The sequence below is a fragment of the Mizuhopecten yessoensis genome, unplaced genomic scaffold, assembly GCF_002113885.1.
Source record: "Mizuhopecten yessoensis strain PY_sf001 unplaced genomic scaffold, ASM211388v2 scaffold716129, whole genome shotgun sequence".
NCBI lineage: Eukaryota > Metazoa > Mollusca > Bivalvia > Pectinida > Pectinidae > Mizuhopecten > Mizuhopecten yessoensis.
In genome coordinates, this window is record NW_018479962.1 from 113,049 (window position 1) to 134,624 (window position 21,576).

Genomic DNA, 21,576 nt, shown 5'->3' on the forward strand with positions numbered 1-21,576 from the left:
GACGGTATCGCTTTATTGGTAACGTTGCGTTACCAATGGGGAGAGGTTCCAGGCAGGTCACGTTGTGGAACAAAACCGATATAGCGGAGGTTCAGTGATGATGTTGGGAGGCATACGCCTTCGTGGAAAAACTGACCTCCATGTCTTCCATAATGGTCCGTTACGGCTCGGATTTACTGCGATGAAATCCTTGATGCCTATGTCAGACCATACGCTGGCGCTTTCGGCCCTGACTTCATCCTTATGGACGATATTGCTAGGCCACATAGAGCAAGGGTGACTGAGCAGTATATACAGCAAGAGACTATTTTTCAATTTCAAAAGTATTTTATTGACAATACACATATAACACAAACATATAAGTTAACATTTAAGAAGATATTAGAACAGTATTGACAAAAGAATAAGACAACAGGTTTTGCCTATATCAGTCTACTTCAATTCCGGTAGCTATGTACAATGCTTAAATATATATAATGTTGTAATTCGTTTTCCTCCTACACACATCCACAACCACACCCACACCAGCTTATGTCTTATACTCGTTATTTAAGGGACAAAACTTGCCTGAATAATAATAATAATAATAACAATACATGAATATTCAGTTGGAATTTATCTAGCACGTATTAGTAACGAAACGTTTTGATGATTTAATATAAGAGTCAACATGTATAAGAATAGTTTTATTTAATTGGTCCGATGCATTGCTAATACCATATACTAAACAGTGCAGATTTAAATATCCTCCGAGATTATAAATAGTGGTAATATGATGCCTAATATTTGAATACAGAGGACATTGAAAGAAAAAATGTATTAGATCTTCTCTCTGTACACCACATACACAGGAAGCATCATCAATCAGATGGTCTTGTAACTTATCAAAGTTAAGATCACTTTTAAAATTTCTTAGCTGACATAAAATGATGTTAAGTTTCCTCGGAACACATTTAATAAAAGTTTCCAAGACAGATGTATCAAAGTTCTTTTTAAGTTTCTTTTTAAAAGATGAAATTGAGATGCTTTCAAGTGCATTCCATTTTACCATTATAGAAGGGAAGAAGCTATTCATATAAGTAGTAGTTCTTGTCTGTGGTAAATTTAAGAATCTGTTATTTCTGAAGGTATAGTTATCAATTACATTTAGAAATGGTTGAATGATATTATCGAGATAAGTTGGAGTGTAATTATTAAGAATCTTATACATTAATGTTAGTTTATGATTTTGTCTTCGTGCGTGTAATGTTTCAAGTTGTGTTAAGCAAGAGACTATTCAACAAATGGATTGGCCAGCCTGCTCGCCGGATCTAAATCCCATCGAGCATGTGTGGGACATGCTGCAGACAGCTCTCTCTTACAGAAATGTTCAGTCAAGAACGCTCCAGGAGCTGGGAACAGCTTTGGTAGCTGAGTGGAACGCTATCCCACAAAACCGGATACGCGATCTCATTCGGGGCATGCGCAGACGTTGTGAAGCTGAAATTGATGCCCATGGGCGTCACACTCGATACTAAAACGGTGTCTCTTTATTTAGGATTAGTTTTGTTCAATTTAATGTTTTTAGTGAATACCTCAATGTTACCAAATTTAAGGGCAACCCTTTTCCTGTGGCTCATTTTCTGACTGTAATTACGATTTTTGGATTTTTTGCATGCTGATGAATTAAAAGAACACTCAATTTTTCAAACATAATCTCGGATAAATCAAATCAAATATTTACTTTCACATATGCCCAAAAATAAAAGTGATCCTTAGCAAAATGTGAATAGAATATATGTCACGGTTTCCTAGGTTGTTACTTAGGACGCAAATATCAAAAATATGTGAAACCATCATATGTTTTTATGACGGTTTCATATGAAGCACAGTAATAACGATAAGTTATTATAGAACTGGTGAAAGAGTTTTCCAAGACTCAAAGAAAGTATTTCAGCGTTCGGAAATGGACATTTTACTCAATGAAATATATATCCATCATGAAAATAAGGTAAATATCTAACATACAGATGATGATGGTAAACTGAGCTTCATTATTATAAAATTTATGAGAGTAGTAACTACCTATTATTATTAAAAAATAAAATAAAAAATAAAATCATCTTAATAACCCGGTAACAAAAAAGTTAATTACTAAATCTATCTGCGCCAAATATTTTCTAAATCGTGGATGTCATATTGGTCAGAAAATCTGATGCAAAAGAAACATTTGCATGCTTCATAAGACACGATCCTGACATTTTGCAAACATGGTTGCATTAATAAAGAGGTCAATATGACACTTGCAGTAGTGAATATCCCGGGAAACGAGGTCAATAGAAAGCGTCTACCCGACAAAATCCTTTTACTAGAACAGACGTTGGAGAAGCGAAATAATTTTAACCGTTTTGCCGATATGTTTTCATGAGATTTACAACAAGTTATAAGATATGGTATATAATTCCACCTCAGTTCGAATGGCTGGACATTGGGGAGGTAAGACAACTCTTAATGAAAACAGTAGTCTCGTTCAACCAGCGGCGTAGCTTGCGCAGACAAGAGTCTGGTTGAACGATACTATGAAAACAGGAGAATTTAGACAAGGGGAGGTAAGGCAGCTCGTATTAAAAACAAGAGTTTGTCAACAGAATTACTTTAATAAGAACAATATAAATACATATCAATACAGGTATATTCAATTGAATATATATATATATAGGTACGAGAGTGTGATCCAATATTGGCACTGGATCCGAACAAACAAATGTTGGTTGGATGCGTTTTACTTAAATTGAATATATATATATATATATTTAATAAACACTTAAGGCGTATACGACACTACGATTTAAACAGAGTATTACACATTAAAACACAGTTTAAATACACCTGTTCCAGTGCTTCAAATTGACCAAAATGCCATTCAAACATAAAACAATCGCATGCGCCATGGTTTGTAAGAGTGTCAACAAGGGGAGGTAACTTTAATAGACGTGACGACTTCTGTGTATTTTTATAAGATATGTTCTTCATAAATTGTGATAATGAATAGTTTAATAATGGTTTGGTATAATTGCTGCTTTTCAATCTTGAAATGTAACGAATGACATGAATTTGTTTACGTGGCGTACTGAAGATGTATTATCATTTGAAATGATTAAACTTTGTATAGTATACAAGAAACCATTGTAAAATTTACATGGAAAATGAGAAGTTGCAACAAAAATATAAAAAAAATCGTCAATAGAGAATACAAATAGCAGACGTGAACCAAAAGGAAGGTAGAAATTTTAATATTGACGACACTATAAAATTTGAATAGATATGAAATATTCAGATACTGGAATGTAAATGATTAACAAGAAACATTTAGTGGTTAAATAAAACAACATTTACATTGAAATAAACATTTCCGAAAGTAGAACCTACAACAAGAAAATGTTAATTAAATTCCAAGTATCATTTTTCACCCTTATTTGGCCAACATGAGACCGGAAGTGGGGTTAGTGACGGTTAATCTGAGGCGTATAAGTCAACTAACTACGTTCAACCGTAAATGGATTGGAAGGATAAAAAAAACCTATAGGGGTATTAACTTGACGAAAACTCGTTACATTTGTAATATCAAAATAAAAGCCTGATTTAGTCACGTGACTTGGGGATAATCCCCAGGTCACCTGACTGAATCACCAGATTAGTCTGAAGCCCCCTACTGATCTCAGAAAGGGATGAAGAAGGCAACAAGAAGGTCATCAAAAGATACCCGGGAGTAGATCCTAGTTGAGTGACATCGTTAAAAGGTCTTTGACAACGACGAAATTCGTTTGATTGAAGGGAACTAACTCTAGATTACTTAACAGAGTAAACAGCTAAGAATACAATCACATTAGATTTGTCACTGATGTCGTGTTTCATGTATGCAAATTATAAAAGCAGTGTTTGATAAATGGGGTTTGTCATATTACGATTTTCATATTTTTGTTTTGTTTACAACAACTTGACACTATAACAAACTCAAAATATTTCAAACACGTGGTAACCTAATTAATATTACAAACACGTGATACTTACTTATTTTACAACACGTGATAACCTTCCTAATATTACAAACACGTGGTAACCTTACTAATATTACAAACACGTGATAACCTTACTAATATTACCAACACGTGGTAACTTAATTGATATTACAAACACGTTATAACCTAACTGATATTACAAACACGTGATAACATCACTGATATTACAAACGCGTGGTAACCTTACTTATATTACAAAAATGTGGTAACCTTAATTTACTGATATTACAAACACGTGGTAACCTTACTAATATTACAAACACGTGGTAACCTAATTAATATTACAAACACGTGATACTTACTTATTTTACAAACACGTGATAACCTTACTAATATTACCAACACGTGGTAACTTAATTGATATTACAAACACGTTATAACCTAACTGATATTACAAACACGTGGTAACATCACTGATATTACAAACACGTGGTAACCTTACTTATATTACAAAAATGTGGTAACCTTAATTTACTGATATTACAAACACGTGGTAACCTTACTAATATTACAAACACGTGGTAGCCTTACTAATATTACAAACACGTGGTAGCCAAACTGATATTACAAACACGTGGTAAGCTTACTGTTATTACAAACACGTGATAACCTTACTTATATTACAAACACGTGGTAACCTAACTGATATTACAAACACGTGGTAAGCTTACTGATATTACAAACACGTGGTAAGCTTATATATATTTCCAACATGTGGTTACCTTAATTTACTAATATTACACACACGTGGTAGCCTTACTGATATTACAAACACGTGGTAACCTTACCAATATTACAAACACGCGGTAACCTTACTGATATTAAAACAATGACACTTACTAATATTACAAACACGTCGTAACCTTACTGGTATTACAAACATGTGGTAAGCTTATCAATATTACAATCACGTGGTAACCTTACTGATATTACAAACACGTGGTAACCTTACTAATTTTACAATCACGTTGTAACCTTATTGATATTACAAACACGTCGTAACCTTACTGATATTACAAACACGTGGTAACCTTACTGATATTAAAACAATGAAACTTACTGATATTACAAACACGTGATACTTACTGATATTAAAACAATGATACTTAATAATATTACAAACACGTGGTAACCTAACTATTATTACAAACACGTGGTAAGCTTATTGATATTACCAACACGTGGTAATAAAAACTTGCCAATATTACAAACACGTGGTAAAATTACTGATATTATAATCACTTCGTAAGCTTACTGATATGAATAACAGTGATACTTACGAATATTACAATCACGTGGTAACCTTACTGATATAACATACACGTGGTAACCTAACTGATATTACATACACGTGGTAACCTAACTGATATTAAAACAATGATACTTACTAATATTACAAACACGTGGTAACCTTACTGATATTACAGACACGTCGTTACCTTATTGATATTAAAAAAATGATACTTACTTATATGACAAACATGTGGTAAGCTTACTGATATTACAATCACGTGATACTTACTGATATTACAAACATGTGGTAACCTTACTGATATTAAAACAATGATACTTACTTATATGACAAAAACGTTGTAACCTTACTGATATTACAAACACGTGGTAACCTTACTAATTTTACAAACACGTGGTAACCTTACTGATATTACAGACACGTCGTAACCTTACTAATATTACAAACACGCGGTAACCTTACTGATATTACAAACACGTGATACTTACTAATATTACAAACACGTGGTAACCTTTCTGATATTACAGACACGTCGTAACCTTACTGATATTAAAACAATGAATCTTACTGATATTACAAACACGTGGTAACCTTTCCAATATTACCAACACGTGGAAACCTTACCAATATTACAAACACGTGGCAACCTTACCAATATTACAAACACGCGGTAACCTTACTGATATTACAAACACGTGATACTTACTAATATTACAAACACATGGTAACCTTTCTGATATTACAGACACGTCGTAACCTTACTGATAATAAAACAATGAAACTTACCAATATTACAAACACGCGGTAACCTTACTGATATTACAAACACGTGGTAACCTTACTGATATTAAAACAATGATACTTACTAATATTACAAACACGTGGTAACCTAACTGGTATTACAAACATGTGGTAACCTTACTGATATTACAGACACGTCGTTACCTTACTGATATTAAAACAATGATACTTACTAATATTACAAACACGTGGTAACCTTACTAATATTACAAACACGTGGGAACCTTACTAATATTACAAACACGTGGTAACCTTACTAATATTACAAAAACGTGGTAACCTTAATAATATTACAAACACGCGGTAACCTTACTGATATTCCAAACACGTGGTAACCTTACCAATATTACAAACACGTGGTAACCTAACTGATATTACAAACACGTGGTAACCTTACCAATATTACAAACACGTGGTAACCTAACTGATATTACAAACACGTGGTAACCTTACTAATTTTACAAACACGTGGTAACCTTACTGGTATTACAAACATGTGGTAACCTAACTAATATTACAAACACGTGGTTACCTTACTAATTTGACAAACAGGTGGTTATTACCAGAATGACAAATGTTCGGTACTCATTAGTATAACAAGCGTGTGGTACGTGTTACAAACGTGTGATACGTATATAAAGTGATACGTACCACAAACACACATCAAGAGATACAACAAAAACGACCATTCATCGAAAAATGCCTTTGTGACCTTTTCTGTCACAAAGTGTTCATATGTAACTGGTAGATGTCAGCTGATGTCTGCTACTTTCTAATTAGATCGTTTTTTTTCAACTCATCCGCAAATTGTTTTGAAAGTGTAGAATAACTTGACAATACGGAAGCGGCGGCTCTATCAAACTTATCAAGCCAACTCACATGTTCACAAACGATCTCCATCACTACCTTTGGCTTTGCAGCATTATAGTGTAGGGCGTCGTGACCTCTTTGCGAGCCTAATACGCCTCAGGTCTTGACTAGCTTTATTTATCTACGTATCTGGTTATCGTTAGTCGTGTGTGTGTGTACACTCATTCCAGGTAACTTTATGACGTGCATTCAAGTATTACCACAATCATAACCAGAACCTTGTATGCACGTCAAACGCCGAACCCTTAATCTCCGAGAGAGAGATCTTAAACCTATCGTAAGCTATCAGTGATAAGTCCCTTGTGAGTTGTCTGCCCTTCTCAAGCCCAAATCTAAACGTCTTAACGGGTAGTAACTTTCTTTAAAATTGCCTTATGAATAAGTTAAATATGTTTTCGATATCATTCTTGTCACACTCTTAATCGTGATTCCATTACGCATGCGTGGAAATGTTTAGGCCGTTTCCGGTGCTTTCTGGTTCAAGTCGACATTAAGTTCTTCTGCTTCCTCGTGAATGACTTTGATCTTTCTTCGTTTGGCGGGGAAGTCTTCGTGGTCGTAATCACTGGACAGGAGAAATCCACGCGCCTTCTCTAGTGACGCGTTCAGGGAAAACACATTGTCGTACAAGAGACCAGCACAGCACGCTCCGAGTGGTGGGGCTAACCAGTACACCTGTAAAGACATGGGAATCTTGTTACAAATTTAAGCATCTGTGGCGGTAAAATACGTATTTTTTCTGCCATTCACAACAATATCACCTGACAGAATCTTTGCAGGTGATGTCATTGGAATATGTTGATTTGTTCCTCTGATAGGGTTTACGTTTCATCATGCGGTATGGTTATCCGTGCTGAATTTTGATCCCTGGGCATGATAATGTACTCAAACAAAATGAAGTACGATGAACGTGCTCAGTGTGATGTATACAAACAGTAATGCCTAGAACATCGTAGAAGGTAGCTACCCCATAGTGTAAACACACCCATGTCCGGGTATACAAACAGTAATGTCTAGAACATCGTAGAGGGTATCTACCCCATAGTGGACACACACCCATGTCCGGGTATACAAACAGTAATGTCTAGAACATCGTAGAGGGTATCTACCCCATAGTGGTCACACACCCATGTCCGGGTATACAAACAGTAATGCCTGGAACATCGTAGAGGGTATCTACCCCATAGTGGACACACACCCATGGCCGGGTATACAAACAGTATTGCCTAGAACATCGTAGAAGGTATCTACCCCATAGTGGACACACACCCATGGCCGGGTATACAAACAGTATTGCCTAGAACATCGTAGAAGGTATCTACCCCATAGTGGACACACACCCATGTCCGTGTATACAAACAGTAAAGCCTAGAACATCGTAGAGGGTATCTACCCCATAGTGGTCACACACCCATGTCCGGGTATACAAACAGTAATGCCTGGAACATCGTAGAGGGTATCTACCCCATAGTGGACACACACCCATGGCCGGGTATACAAACAGTATTGCCTAGAACATCGTAGAAGGTATCTACCCCATAGTGGACACACACCCATGTCCGTGTATACAAACAGTAAAGCCTAGAACATCGTAGAGGGTATCTACCCCACAGTGGACACATCCCCATGTCCGGGTATACAAACAGTAATGCCTAGAACATCGTAGAGGGTATCTACCCCATAGTGGTCACACACCCATGTCCGGGTATACAAACAGTAATGTCTAGAACATCGTAGAGGGTGTCTACCCCATAGTGGACACACACCCATGTCCGGGTATACAAACAGTAATGTCTAGAACATCGTAGAGGGTAGCTACCACATAGTGGACACACACCCATGTCCGGGTATACAAACAGTAAAGCCTAGAACATCGTAGAGGGTATCTACCCCACAGTGGACACATACCCATGTCCGGGTATACAAACAGTAATGCCTAGAACGTCGTAGAAGGTAGCTACCCCATAGTGGACACACACCCATGTCCGGGTATACAATCAGTATTGCCTAGAACATCGTAGAGGGTATCTACCCCATAGTGGACACACACCCATGTCCGGGTATACAAACAGTATGCCTAGAACATCGTAAAAGGTAGCTACCCCATAGTGGACACACACCCATGGCCGGGTATACAAACAGTATTGCCTAGAACATCGTAGAAGGTATAGCTACCCCATAGTGGACACACACCCATGTCCGGGTATACAATCAGTATTGCCTAGAACATCGTAGAGGGGATCTACCCCATAGTGGACACACACCCATGTCCGGGTATACAATCAGTATTGCCTAGAACATCGTAGAGGGGATCTACCCCATAGTGGACACACACCCATGTCCGGGTATCCAAACAGTATGCCTAGAACATCGTAAAAGGTAGCTACCCCATAGTGGACACACACCCATGTCCGGGTATACAAACAGTAATGCCTAGAACATCGCAGAGGGTATCCACCCCATAGTGGACACACACCCATGTCCGGGTATACAAACAGTAATGCCTAGAACATCGCAGACGGTATCCCCCCCATAGTGGACACACCCCCATGTCCGGGTATACAAACAGTAAAGCCTAGGACATCGTAGAGGGTATCTACCCCATAGTGGACACACACCCATGGCCGGGTATACAAACAGTATTGCCTAGAACATCGTAGAAGGTAGCTACCCCATAGTGGACACACACCCATGGCCGGGTATCACATCTCAGTCTCCAGTAGTAATACGTTAAATATGTATACTAGGTTTCCTGTCTTATGACTTATCATATAGATATCAGAGAATCAACCTATCCGAATAAACATCTTAATTTTAAGAATAAACGCAAAAGCACGACATCTGTCACCTATCCGTCTGGGACAGGTTCAATCAAATTGATATATTATCACTATATTGCTTATATATACCTGTATTTATTTGTCAAAGTGGAAAGGTAATTGACTGAATAGCTTTGTTTAATCACACAGTTAGGACGTTTTAATTGTACATAGAATATGGTTGCCTCTTTGCTTCTCGTCCGTTGTTTTAATTTATTGATATATTACGTATTATTACTGTTCTCAACAAAATTTTGATATATATATTTACATTACTACTATGTTACTATATGTTTTTATACTGTGTAACTATATACTTGTACGATGTAATTGTGATATATGACACTATAATAAACAAAATTGACTTGACTATATTCATAACAATCACATACTGACAACTTGTTATAATATTTAAGAGGCAACCTCACCTGACAACTTATTATTTCAACGAAACGGATCTATACCCCACCCCTACACACACATTGTTAACAACAGCAGACTTATCGTAAAAGGAAATGTTGACTAAAGATTGAAACTGTTGAAATCTTAACTGTATCTAAACAGCTTTCGTAGTGTTTATATCTTACTCTCTATAAAGTCTTCCATTAATAGAACTCGTTCACGCTAAAACGGTTTTACTGACTCGACAAACGTTTAACATGCTAATTTTGCCCATCTGGGGAATCTATGATGATGAAAATCCCGCCTTACGGAGTGGATGCCCGAGTTTTTCACGCGCCGTAATCCTTCCTAGTTATGGTTCATCCTACCTAAAGAGCGATAAAGCAACTTTATATTCAGATTGGTTTTACTTTTTATTCACAACCCTTCATTGATTCGGGGCTACACTATCAGTGTGTTCATTATCATCATTGAGTTATATAGAAAAACGTTATCATATGATGAGTTTAGTAGTGTAACACTAATTGATCTGAAATATCCTACGCGATCAATTTCACATTTCACACCGGCTGCGATTAAAGGGGACTTTTACGGGGCATCCTTGTCAATATTCCTATCATTAAAAAAGGAGTAAGAAAGGGAGTTTTCATAAAATGCAATGATGCACGATATTAAAAAACTGCAAGAATGTTGTATTTTATTCTTAAGGATAACTAGATATTTATATAAATCAGGACTTGTAGAACAACTTGTGCGCGATTCCCTTAATGTACCTTAGTGTATTTGTGAAACGACAATATCAGTTTGATTATCTTATTCCAATACGGAATGGTATAATCAGTTTTACATCAGTCAGTCATTAATGTGGACGATTAATTAATTCTTGTTTGATACGTTGTCACCGATGTCCGCAGTACTGGCCTTCTAGTCTATGTATCATAACTACTATTTATATTAGTATTTTTTTCTCTCAATAATAATGATGATATACAACATTTGATATAGCGCCCTATCTAGCTAGAATAAGCCACTCTAAAGCGCTTTACAGTACATAGATATACAATGTTTACAAACAATACAATAAGCATACATTGATCAATACATTTTTGAGGAATTCGCAGGAGCTGCCTCATCAGGCGCTAACTCTGTTCTATGTCACCTGGCCAATATCTCCCTATGTGTGTATGCCTGTGTGTGTGCTGGAGATGTATTGTGTTCTGTTTGTAGTGGGACCGTGCTTCCAACGGTATCATTTATGGTGTCACCTCACTTGAGTGAACAGCACAGATACCGCAACATCCATCCCAGACCAATGTATACTCCACCTGGGTTGTTGAAGCTCTAATGAATTGTTTGGCTTAAAACATTAGGGGTAGAGGTGGAGTATATAACATTGCAGAAAACGTGTTTTTAAACATCGTTCCATTTAAGCCGAATGTATAGAATTCGTCTTAGTTGCCAAACCGCAGATGGGATCAGTTAAAGGGGTTTTGCTCCAATGTAGTAAATCCATAATTTTCCCTGAAAATCATGATCGATGACATTAACGTCCTTCTATTGACTTCTACTTTGGTGTTCCTGCGTTAAGATCAATTGTAGTTACGTAACTCCATAAAGGACTTTCATTGTAAAATTGAAAGTGTGAGATTAAAGTTAAAATTGTAAATTATAATCAAGTTCAAAAAGAATCAGGCAGGGATGTGTGATGAGCCAGTTTGATTTGTATCTGTACTTCACGACATTGTGTACAAAACGTACCCAGTGTTTATCCCAGACCCCCATCACAACAGCAGGTCCGAAACTCCGGGCTGTGTTCATACTGGCTCCGGTAAACTGGATCTGAAATACAAAAATATAGAAATGTTTCAAAAAATCGTATAATATCTAGTACAATGAATTTTCACGATCAAGATAACATCAATTTTTAATATCAAGTCCACACAAATAAAAACATAGCAAAGACAGGTGTTCTAGATTTCTAGATTAGAAACTAATGATTGGTTATAAACATTCGGTCATGGGGCTCGCGGTAAACATGGATCATAACATAAAGAAAAGAGCTTGGTGGTAAACAGTGTTTTTTGCTAGAAAGTCATCTTTAATTTTTGAATCTAGACCTTATTTGTAAACCTGATTTCTGGCTGAGAGCTTAAAGTTTTATGTAAAACTCTGCTTAGTGGCCTTGATGAAATACTTTAATGGTAATCATTGGCTGCTTGTTTTAGAATTAAGAGTCTGGTGGTAAACATTAAGACTTCCGCTTCCGGTTGCGTGGAAACATGTTGGTCTTTTTGGTTTTGTAGCAGTTCTGACTGATTTTGATTGATATGATAATTATTAATTATAAGAAGGTCAAAATAAACATTAAAATGTCTTCATGTATAATTTTGACAGATTATAATTTGAGATTCGAGTGGTTGGCAGAACAATGCTGATGAGCTGAAGGTGCGAAATTCTTCTCCATTTCTGATACACACAGGGGCGAACTGTCGGTTATACAATGGTCTATGAGAATTCATCGATTTTGAGAGCGTGCCCTTCTTTTTCTATTTTTTTCTTTCTTTCAAAAACGAAATAAAGCACCAACCGCCTAATGAAGGAGCTGAGGAACTATTATAACAAAGGTCTCACAAAGACTTCTCAAGTATACTACATAACTATATTATACAACCAATGTACAAATATGACTACGACCAACATTGGCCAGTTTCCCGCGTAAACTCGGGGAATATTGAAGAAGGAGCAGGCGGTATGGTATATCTCTGGTATACTATAATATACCAGAAGGTGTGATTAGACAAGACTTGACCAGGCCCTACAACGACTGGGATAGGACAGGACTTGACCAGGCCCTTCAACGACTGGGATAGGACAGGACTTGACCAAACCCTACAACGACTGGGATAGGACAAGACTTGACCAGACCCTACAACGACTGGGATAGGACAGGACTTGACCAGACCCTACAACGACTGAGATAGGACAAGACTTGACCAGACCCTACAACGACTGGGATAGGACAAGACTTGACCAGACCCTACAACGACTGGGATAGGACAGGACTTGACCAGACCCTACAACGATTGGGATATGACAGGACTTGACCAGACCCTACAACGACTGGGATAGGACAGGACTTGACCAGACCCTACAACGACTGGGATAGGACAGGACTTGACCAGACCCTACAACGACTGGCATAGGACAAGACTTGACCAGACCCTACAACGACTGGGATAGGACAGGACTTGACCAGACCCTACAACGACTGAGAGAGGACAAGACTTGACCAGACCCTACAACGACTGGCATAGGACAAGACTTGATCAGACCCTACAACGACTGGGATAGGACAGGACTTGACCAGGCCCTACAACGACTGGGATAGGACAGGACTTGTCCAGGCCCTACTACGACTGGGATAGGACAGGACTTGACCAGACCCTACAACGACTGGGAAAGGACAGGACTTGACCAGACCCTACAACGACTGGGATAGGAGAGGACTTGACCAGCCCCTACAACGACTGGGATAGGACAGGACTTGACCAGGCCCTACAACGACTGAGATAGGACAGGACTTGACCAGACCCTACAACGACTGGGATAGGAGAGGACTTGACCAGACCCTACAACGACTGGGATATGACAAAACTTGGCCAGACCCAACAACGACTGGGATAGGACAAGACTTGATCAGACCCTACATCGACTGGGATAGGACAGGACTTGACCAGACCCTACAACGACTGGGATAGGACAAGACTAAACCAGACCCTACAACGACTGGGATAGGACAGAGCTTGACCAGACCCTACAACGACTGGCATAGGACAGAGCTTGACCAGACCCTACAACGACTGGAATAGGACAGGACTTGACCAGGCCCTACAACGACTAGGATAGGAGGAGACTTGGCCGGACCCTACAAAGACTGGGATAGGACAAGACTTGATCAGACCCTACAACGACTTGGATAAGACAAGACTTGATCAGACCCTACAACGACTGGGATAGAACAAGACCTGGCCAGACCCTACAACGACTGGGATAGAACAAGACTTGGCCGGACCCTACAACGACTGGGATAGGACAAGACTTGACCAGACCCTACAACGACTGGGATAGGACAAGATTTGATCAGACCCTACAACGACTGGGATAGAACAAGACCTGACCAGACCCTACAACGACTGGAATAGGACAAGACTTGATCAGACCCTACAACGATTTGGATAGGACAAGACTTGGCCAGACCCTACAACGACTGGGCTAGGACAAGACTTGACCAGACCCTACAACGACTGGGATAGGACAAGGCTTGGCCGGACCCTACAACGACTGGGATAGGACAAGATTTGATCAGACCCTACAACGACTGGGATAGGACAAGACTTGATCAGACGCTACAACGACTGGGATAGGACAGGACTTGGCCAGACCCTACAACGACTTGGATAGGACAAGACTTGGCCAGACCCTACAACGACTGGGATAGGACAGGACTTGATCAGACCCTACAACGATTTGGATAGGACAAGACTTGGCCAGACCCTACAACGACTGGGATAGGACAGGACTTGACCAGACCTTACAATAAATGAGATAGGACAAGATTTGACCAGACCCTACAACGACTGGGATAGAACAAGACCTGACCAGACCCTACAACGACTGGAATAGGACAAGACTTGATCAGACCCTACAACGACTGGGATAGGACAAGACTTGACCAGACCCTACAACGACTGGGATAGGACAAGACTTGATCAGACCCTACAACGACTTGGATAGGACAAGACTTGGCCAGACCCTACGACGACTGGGATAGGACAAGCCTTGATCAGACCCTACAATGAATGGGATAGGACAAGACTTGACCAGACCCAACAACGACTGGGATAGAACAAGACCTGATCAGACCCTTCAACGACTGGGATAGGACAGGACTTGATCAGACCCTACAACGACTGGGATAGGACAAGACTTGATCAGACCCTTCAGCGACTGGGATAGGACAAAACTTGATCAGACCCTTCAATGACTGGGATAGGACAAGACTTGACCAGACCCTACAATGCCAGGGATAGGACAAGACTTTACCAGACCATACAATGACTGGGATAGGACAAGACTTGACCAGACCCTACAATGAATGGGCTAGCACAAAACTTGACCAGACCCTACAGCGACTGGGATAGGACAAGACTTGACCAGACCCTACAATGAATGGGATAGGACAAGAATTGACCAGACCCTACAGCGACTGGAATAGGACAAGACTTGACCAGACCCTACGACAACTTGGTCATGATGCATGTAGTATTCACTGACTGTCCGATCATCAGTTTCTTTAAGTAGAAGACACGTAAGGGCTCATTAAATACTTCAATAACGCTGGATCAAACATTTAATCGACAATGTAAACAGTACTGAAATTCACTTTAACCAGGAACAGTATCTTATAAAAACTAGCGAACCCCTTTACACACTGTTTTAAAACCAATAACCCCCGCTCGTAATTATGTTTATAGTTTTTGAAATCGTGTTATTATGGAGTAGATGTGAAGAGCTTTTTATGCCAAGCTGCTCAAATACTGAGAGCGTGATTCAGACAAGCAGACAGCTCTCAATATAAGTTAAGATATGTTAATATTGGACTACCCTGTTCTTTTAACTAACCCGTAGATCAGACTAGTGAACTTTCCTCGTCGTCTGTCTACGATTACACGGACATTCTACTGATCATTACCTTAAAAAAATAAACCTAAATAAGTTTGAGTGCCAAATAACACTGTAGCTACATATATAGTGATACACGGAAAGAGGAGGAATACACTAGACGACTCGTCCAGCATATGTTGAAAATATGGCCGTATTTTTTAAGGGAAAAACTGCGTATTGGATGTAGCCTGAATATCTGTGACATTAATATTTAGTCATATTCACTAGCACCCCGGGGACCAACTGGGCCTTTAAGAATTATAAACAAACTGCTCCAACTCTGGAAAGCATAAGGACATAAGTCCAACGTTTCGTTGTAAATGTATTAAAAATGACAAGGATGGCGAATATAGGGGCGATGATGAAAAGGGTGGCGGAGAAAGATGCGACGACAAAAATAAAGAAGAAAATAGAAGAACTTGAAAGGGACATTGTTGAATGTTTCAAAAAGACACTTTTACAAATTTCGAAGAAATACGGAGGATCTTGAAAAGCAAAACTCCAACTTGATGAATCTCATTTTCATTCTCTCAGAAAGAACAAATGAAAGCGAATATCTACAAGCCGTAAAAGATTTGAAACACAACTTCTGACAATTTAGTGATTGTGGATATACAACGAAAGACAAAATCCAGACAGATTCACTGGTATTGAAGAATAAGAGTCGGAGGAACAAGTAAGTTGCGTTTGCCAAAGACGAAAAAGAAGATGTTTCCCCACCAGCTAAAGTCAGATTACACCAGGCGATACCTCAGTACTTCAGACATTAAACCACGAGCTAAAGTCAGATTACACCAGGCGATACCTCAGTACCTCAAACATCAAACCACCAACTAAAGTCTGATTACACCAGGCGATACCTCAGTACCCCAAACATTAAACCACCAGTTTCGAAAAACTCCAGTAATACAGGCTTTGGTAATCCAGACCGCTATAGCTAGCCATACATTGTTGTGGTAGACATGCTATATAGAGCAAAAGTGGAGGCCACATTCATCACGGAATACTGTTTGAAGTAACGGAATATGAAGCTTGGGACGACTTTGTTGAACACTGTAGAATTCCATTGAAAACCATTGAGCATGTAAGGCACGGCTCAAGTCACCCGGTAAAAACACATAGACAGGGAAACCGTAATTCTTAAACACATGCTATGGATTTGATCATTTTCTTATAAAAACTGCAATCAGTTTATATTTGTTACAAACATCCATGCTCAGCTCCTATAAGTAAATGCGTTCTCGTATTGAAGGGTTCATGTTTGGAACAGTGTTCAGACGGAAGCGGTTTAAGACGACAACATCTTAGAACAAGATACAACAGTTGCAGTCATAGCCTTGGCTAGTTCCCAGTTTTATAGAGTTTTTTCTAAATGTATTTCAGAAATAATAGAATACACCTGGACTATGTTTTTGCTTAACGTCCTATTAACATGTTAATTTAAGGACGTGACACGTTTTGGTGGTGGAGGAAAACCGGAGTACCCTAAGAAAAACCACCGACCTGCAGCCAGTACCTGAGACCAAGTAGTAGAGGGTTAGTGATCGTAGACGGTCAGACGCCTTAACCAATCGGCCAACGCGGCCCCCAAAACATGCTTCTGTAAGTAAGTGAGGTAGTCGTGTAACTGTAGTAAGATTAGCTATAGGTTTCAGCACACCTATAATTGTTAAGTGTTAGTAAATCATATATAGTTATTGTATGCACTCAACCGGACACTCAAAGATTTTAAAACTAAGTGAATAATAATAGACAGCACAAAGAGTCTACAGAGTTATCTATCGTTGCGGTCCGGTAAGTTCACTGTAAGTGAAAGCCTAGATTGATAGAGACCAGAGTCTGGTGGTGAACCTGCATGTATAAAAGGGATATATCTGATGTAATCTATTATGGGCGGATTGGTCGAGTGGTTAACACTTCGGCCTTCCACGCAGGCGGCCGGGGTTCGATCCCGAAGCCGTCGTAATGTATATTCAGAGAAAGTGATTTTCTCCTGTCCACACAACTCCAACAACCCAGGTGGAATACACAATAGTCTGGGGTGGATGTTGTGGCATCAGTGCTGTAGCATTTAAGTGAGCTGGAACTATAAATGATACCGTTAGAAGCACGGTCCCACTACAAACAGAACACATTACATCTCTAGCACACACGCAGGCATACACGCATAGGGATATACTAGCTAGGTGGCATAAGACTAGAAGTAAGCGCCTGATAAGGCAGCTCCTGTGAATTCCTCAAAATTGTATTGATTAATACATATGCTTATTGTATATCTATGCACTGTAAAGCGCTTTAGAGTGGCGTATTCTAGCTAGATAGGGTGCTAAATCAAATGGGTTTTTTCAATTTGTAAATTAATTAGATTTCGGAGGTAAAAGTAAATTAAAGAGGCAAAACGTTATGTGGAAACCTTGATGTATTAGTTTAAACTTTCGTGGTAAACCTAGATTAATAGATACAAGAGTTCTGTGGTAATCCCCGACGTTTGTCGCAACAGTCAGTAAGTGATTGTAAACATTTACTTCCGGTTTAGAGGGTAGATTTGTGTGGTAAACATAAACTCTAGACATAGAGGCTTCAATTGGTGGTTAACCCTGACTTATGGTTTAGATACAGCAGATTTATAAATATAGTACAGCTTTACTTTTAGCTTAGGGGCTAGAGCTTGCTAGTAAACACAGACTCGTGGCTTAGAGGCTACGGCTTGTTTATTAGCATAGATAGAGGTTACAGTAACTAGTACATTTTAAACATAGACTTCTGGCGTAGAGGCCACAGCTCGCTAGAAACATGGCCTATGGCTTAGAGGCTACAGCTCGCTAGAAACATAGCCTATGGCTTAGAGGCTACAACTCGCTAGAAACATAGCCTATGGCTTAGAGGCTACAGGCAATATGTAAGCATTTAATTATGGGTATATGTTTCGGCCTGTTAGTAAATATTGACTTATAGCGCAGAGGTTATAGCTTGTTAGTAAGTCTTGGCTTACAGAGGTTGACAGTTAAGATTAGGCTGAGAAATGTTAAACTTGTCTTGTTCAAATGTCTACTTTCAGTAAATGGTCAACATCTGATATGACAATCAACGAGCGTCAATTAGTCAAATACTCGGTATTATCAACATAATATATGTCAAAATGATAAGCCGATAATTTACTGGCGCACTCCCTCACAACCCAGTGTAGAATGTACGTCGGTATATCTACCCCGTGTCCGCGTTCTCCAGATGTTTCGGTGTAGGTATAGATAACGACCGCACAAGGACTACACAACCTCGTTTGTATAGTATAGTACACGGCTATAGATTACGCCTCCTAGTGACCTTAAACTATGATATCGTTATACGGCTTTCTGAAGTAATAACAATCATCGGATTTCTTACAAGTGTTTATGCCTGGCATAGCTCCTTTCGTCTTTCATTCTAAATATTAATAGATTTTTTCATTCTCAAGTAAGAATCATTGCATATTGAACGTAATACCCAGGATTGGTTTTCTTTGCAATTGGTTTTAGCTCCACAGTGAATTAAAATTGAACACAGTGATAATTTTACAGACCTAATTTTAAGTTATAATTTTCATTACATGCAGGTACCACCATTTATAGATGACGCGATCGTTTTCTAAAAGGACTCACACAACTAAATCAGCCAATCAGCAAGTGTTTCATACATTTGTAGTTCCAATCTAAAATAAGTTCCGGCTAATCACTGGGCCACTGAAGGAGTTTACTAAGGAACTAATGACAGATTTTTAGACAAATTAAATGTTCAGGTATTTAGCTTTTGAAAAACATATACTTTTGATATATTTCCATGTCTGTGTGCGGATTTGCTCAGGGGCAAAATGTCTAGGGGCGTTTCTGTTTTGGGTCACCGGTTTTGCTTGTAAACTTGCGGTTGTCAACTTTTTGGCGCTGTGACACTCCAATATGCCACTAAACCTACCAAAAAAGTCATTTTGTAGCCTTTGCAAGGTATGAATTTATGAATCTAGACAGTTGTCACTAGTTTTGAACTTCAAATATTAAAGTTATTAGCTAAAATGTTTGGTAACAACATATAGTAAATGATCTAGTTGTGTAAGTCCTTTAAATCAATCCGGAGCAAATATGCTACTCCTCAGACTCCCCGATAAGGAATGCTCGTTTACGGAGAATGCCGACAATTCCCGATTGCGGATTCCCTTTAAGCTAATCATACCTATCTGTTGTGATATAAAGCTATTTTAATTCATGTTATGTCGTTTGGCTATCTATAAAAGGTTTTGTTTAATTTGTATTTGATGGTGGTATTGGTGCCTTTGTCAGATCCATAGACGTCAAGCGTACTCTTCAGGTCAATAAATCGTTACAAGTATTTGGGATTATGATTGGAAGTTTCTGGCCCCTATATCTCGACAAATTCCAGAAAACTATCAGAATAAGTTGCTATGGTTGAAATATACTTCCATGTTTGTGATACTTATACTGAGTATGATATACATAGAGAGGCATGCCATGTGTAGAACGGCGTGTACTGTCACCAGCTGGACAGAACAGCCGAAATATCTTAGTCTTTATAAATAAAACTAAATATCTTACACTAAATATCTTAGCCAACATCTTTTAATTCCGTTTCTTACCCCTCGTCGCTTAGCCCATAGCTCTTACTCTACATATCTTAATCCATATTTTAGTCCATATTTCCTAGTGTATATCTCTTCTAAATCTTAGTCTATGTATCTTGATTTGCAAATCTTAGTCTATGTATCTCGATTTGCAAATCTTAGTCTACGTATCTCAGAATAGATTCGTTTCTTTGTCTACATTTCGTATTTACTCAATTAGGTTTCACTAATATCATTACATGCTGCGTGTCTTTCCAGCTGACCTGTTTAATATATAAGTTCCCAACCTAAGTGAAAGAAATCAGATGGAGAGGTATCATGGCATTGTGTTTCTGATATACAGCTAACAAGCAGTGGTATACTCTACAACGATACTAACAAGCAGTGGTATACTCTACCATGTCACTAACAAGCAGTGGTATACTCTACAACGACACTAACAAGCAGTGGTATACTCTACAACGACACTAACAAGCAGTGGTATACTCTACAATGACACTAACAAGCAGTGGTATACACGACAACGATACTAACAAGCAGTGGTATACACGACAACGACACTAACAAGCAGTATTATACTCTACAATGACACTAACAAGCAGTGGTATACACGACAACGATACTAACAAGCACAAGCAGTGGTATACTCTACAATGACACTAACAAGCAGTGGTATACACGACAACGATACTAACAAGCACAAGCAGTGGTATACTCTACAATGACACTAACAAGCAGTGGTATACACGACAACGATACTAACAAGCACAAGCAGTGGTATACTCTACAATGACACTAACAAGCAGTGGTATACTCTACAACGACACTAACAAGCAGTGGTATACACGACAACGATACTAATTAGCAGTGGTATACTCTACAACGATACTAACAAGCAGTGATATACTCTACAACGACACTGACAAGCAGTGGTATACTCTACAACGACACTTACAAGCAGTGGTATACTCTACAATGACACTAACAAGCAGTGGTATACTCTACAACGACACTAACAAGCAGTGGTATACTCTACAACGA

The 21,576-nt window shown here is 38.8% G+C and overlaps 1 protein-coding gene across 8 annotated transcripts in view; it reads right to left on the bottom strand.

Annotated features, from left to right (window-relative positions):
- Nucleotides 1–3,654: 3,654 nt before the first annotated feature.
- LOC110441783 (aquaporin-4-like) overlaps nt 3,655–21,576 on the bottom strand; it is a 23,073-nt gene continuing 5,151 nt past the window's right edge. Inside the window, exons 2-5 of one of the 8 annotated variants that reach the window (XR_002461926.1) lie at nt 11,961–12,041; nt 6,120–7,656; nt 5,062–5,089; nt 4,238–5,005 (exon numbers count right to left, since the gene is read on the bottom strand). Coding sequence is in view for 1 of the 8 variants with exons in the window: in XM_021485034.1 (XP_021340709.1) it covers nt 7,435–7,656; nt 11,961–12,041 (303 nt within the window). In the remaining 7 variants the exon portion in view is untranslated. Of the gene's footprint in view, nt 4,129–4,237; nt 7,657–11,960; nt 12,042–21,576 lie in introns of those variants that run through there. The other 7 variants (XR_002461921.1, XR_002461922.1, XR_002461927.1 and 4 more) reach the window with 7 other exon arrangements.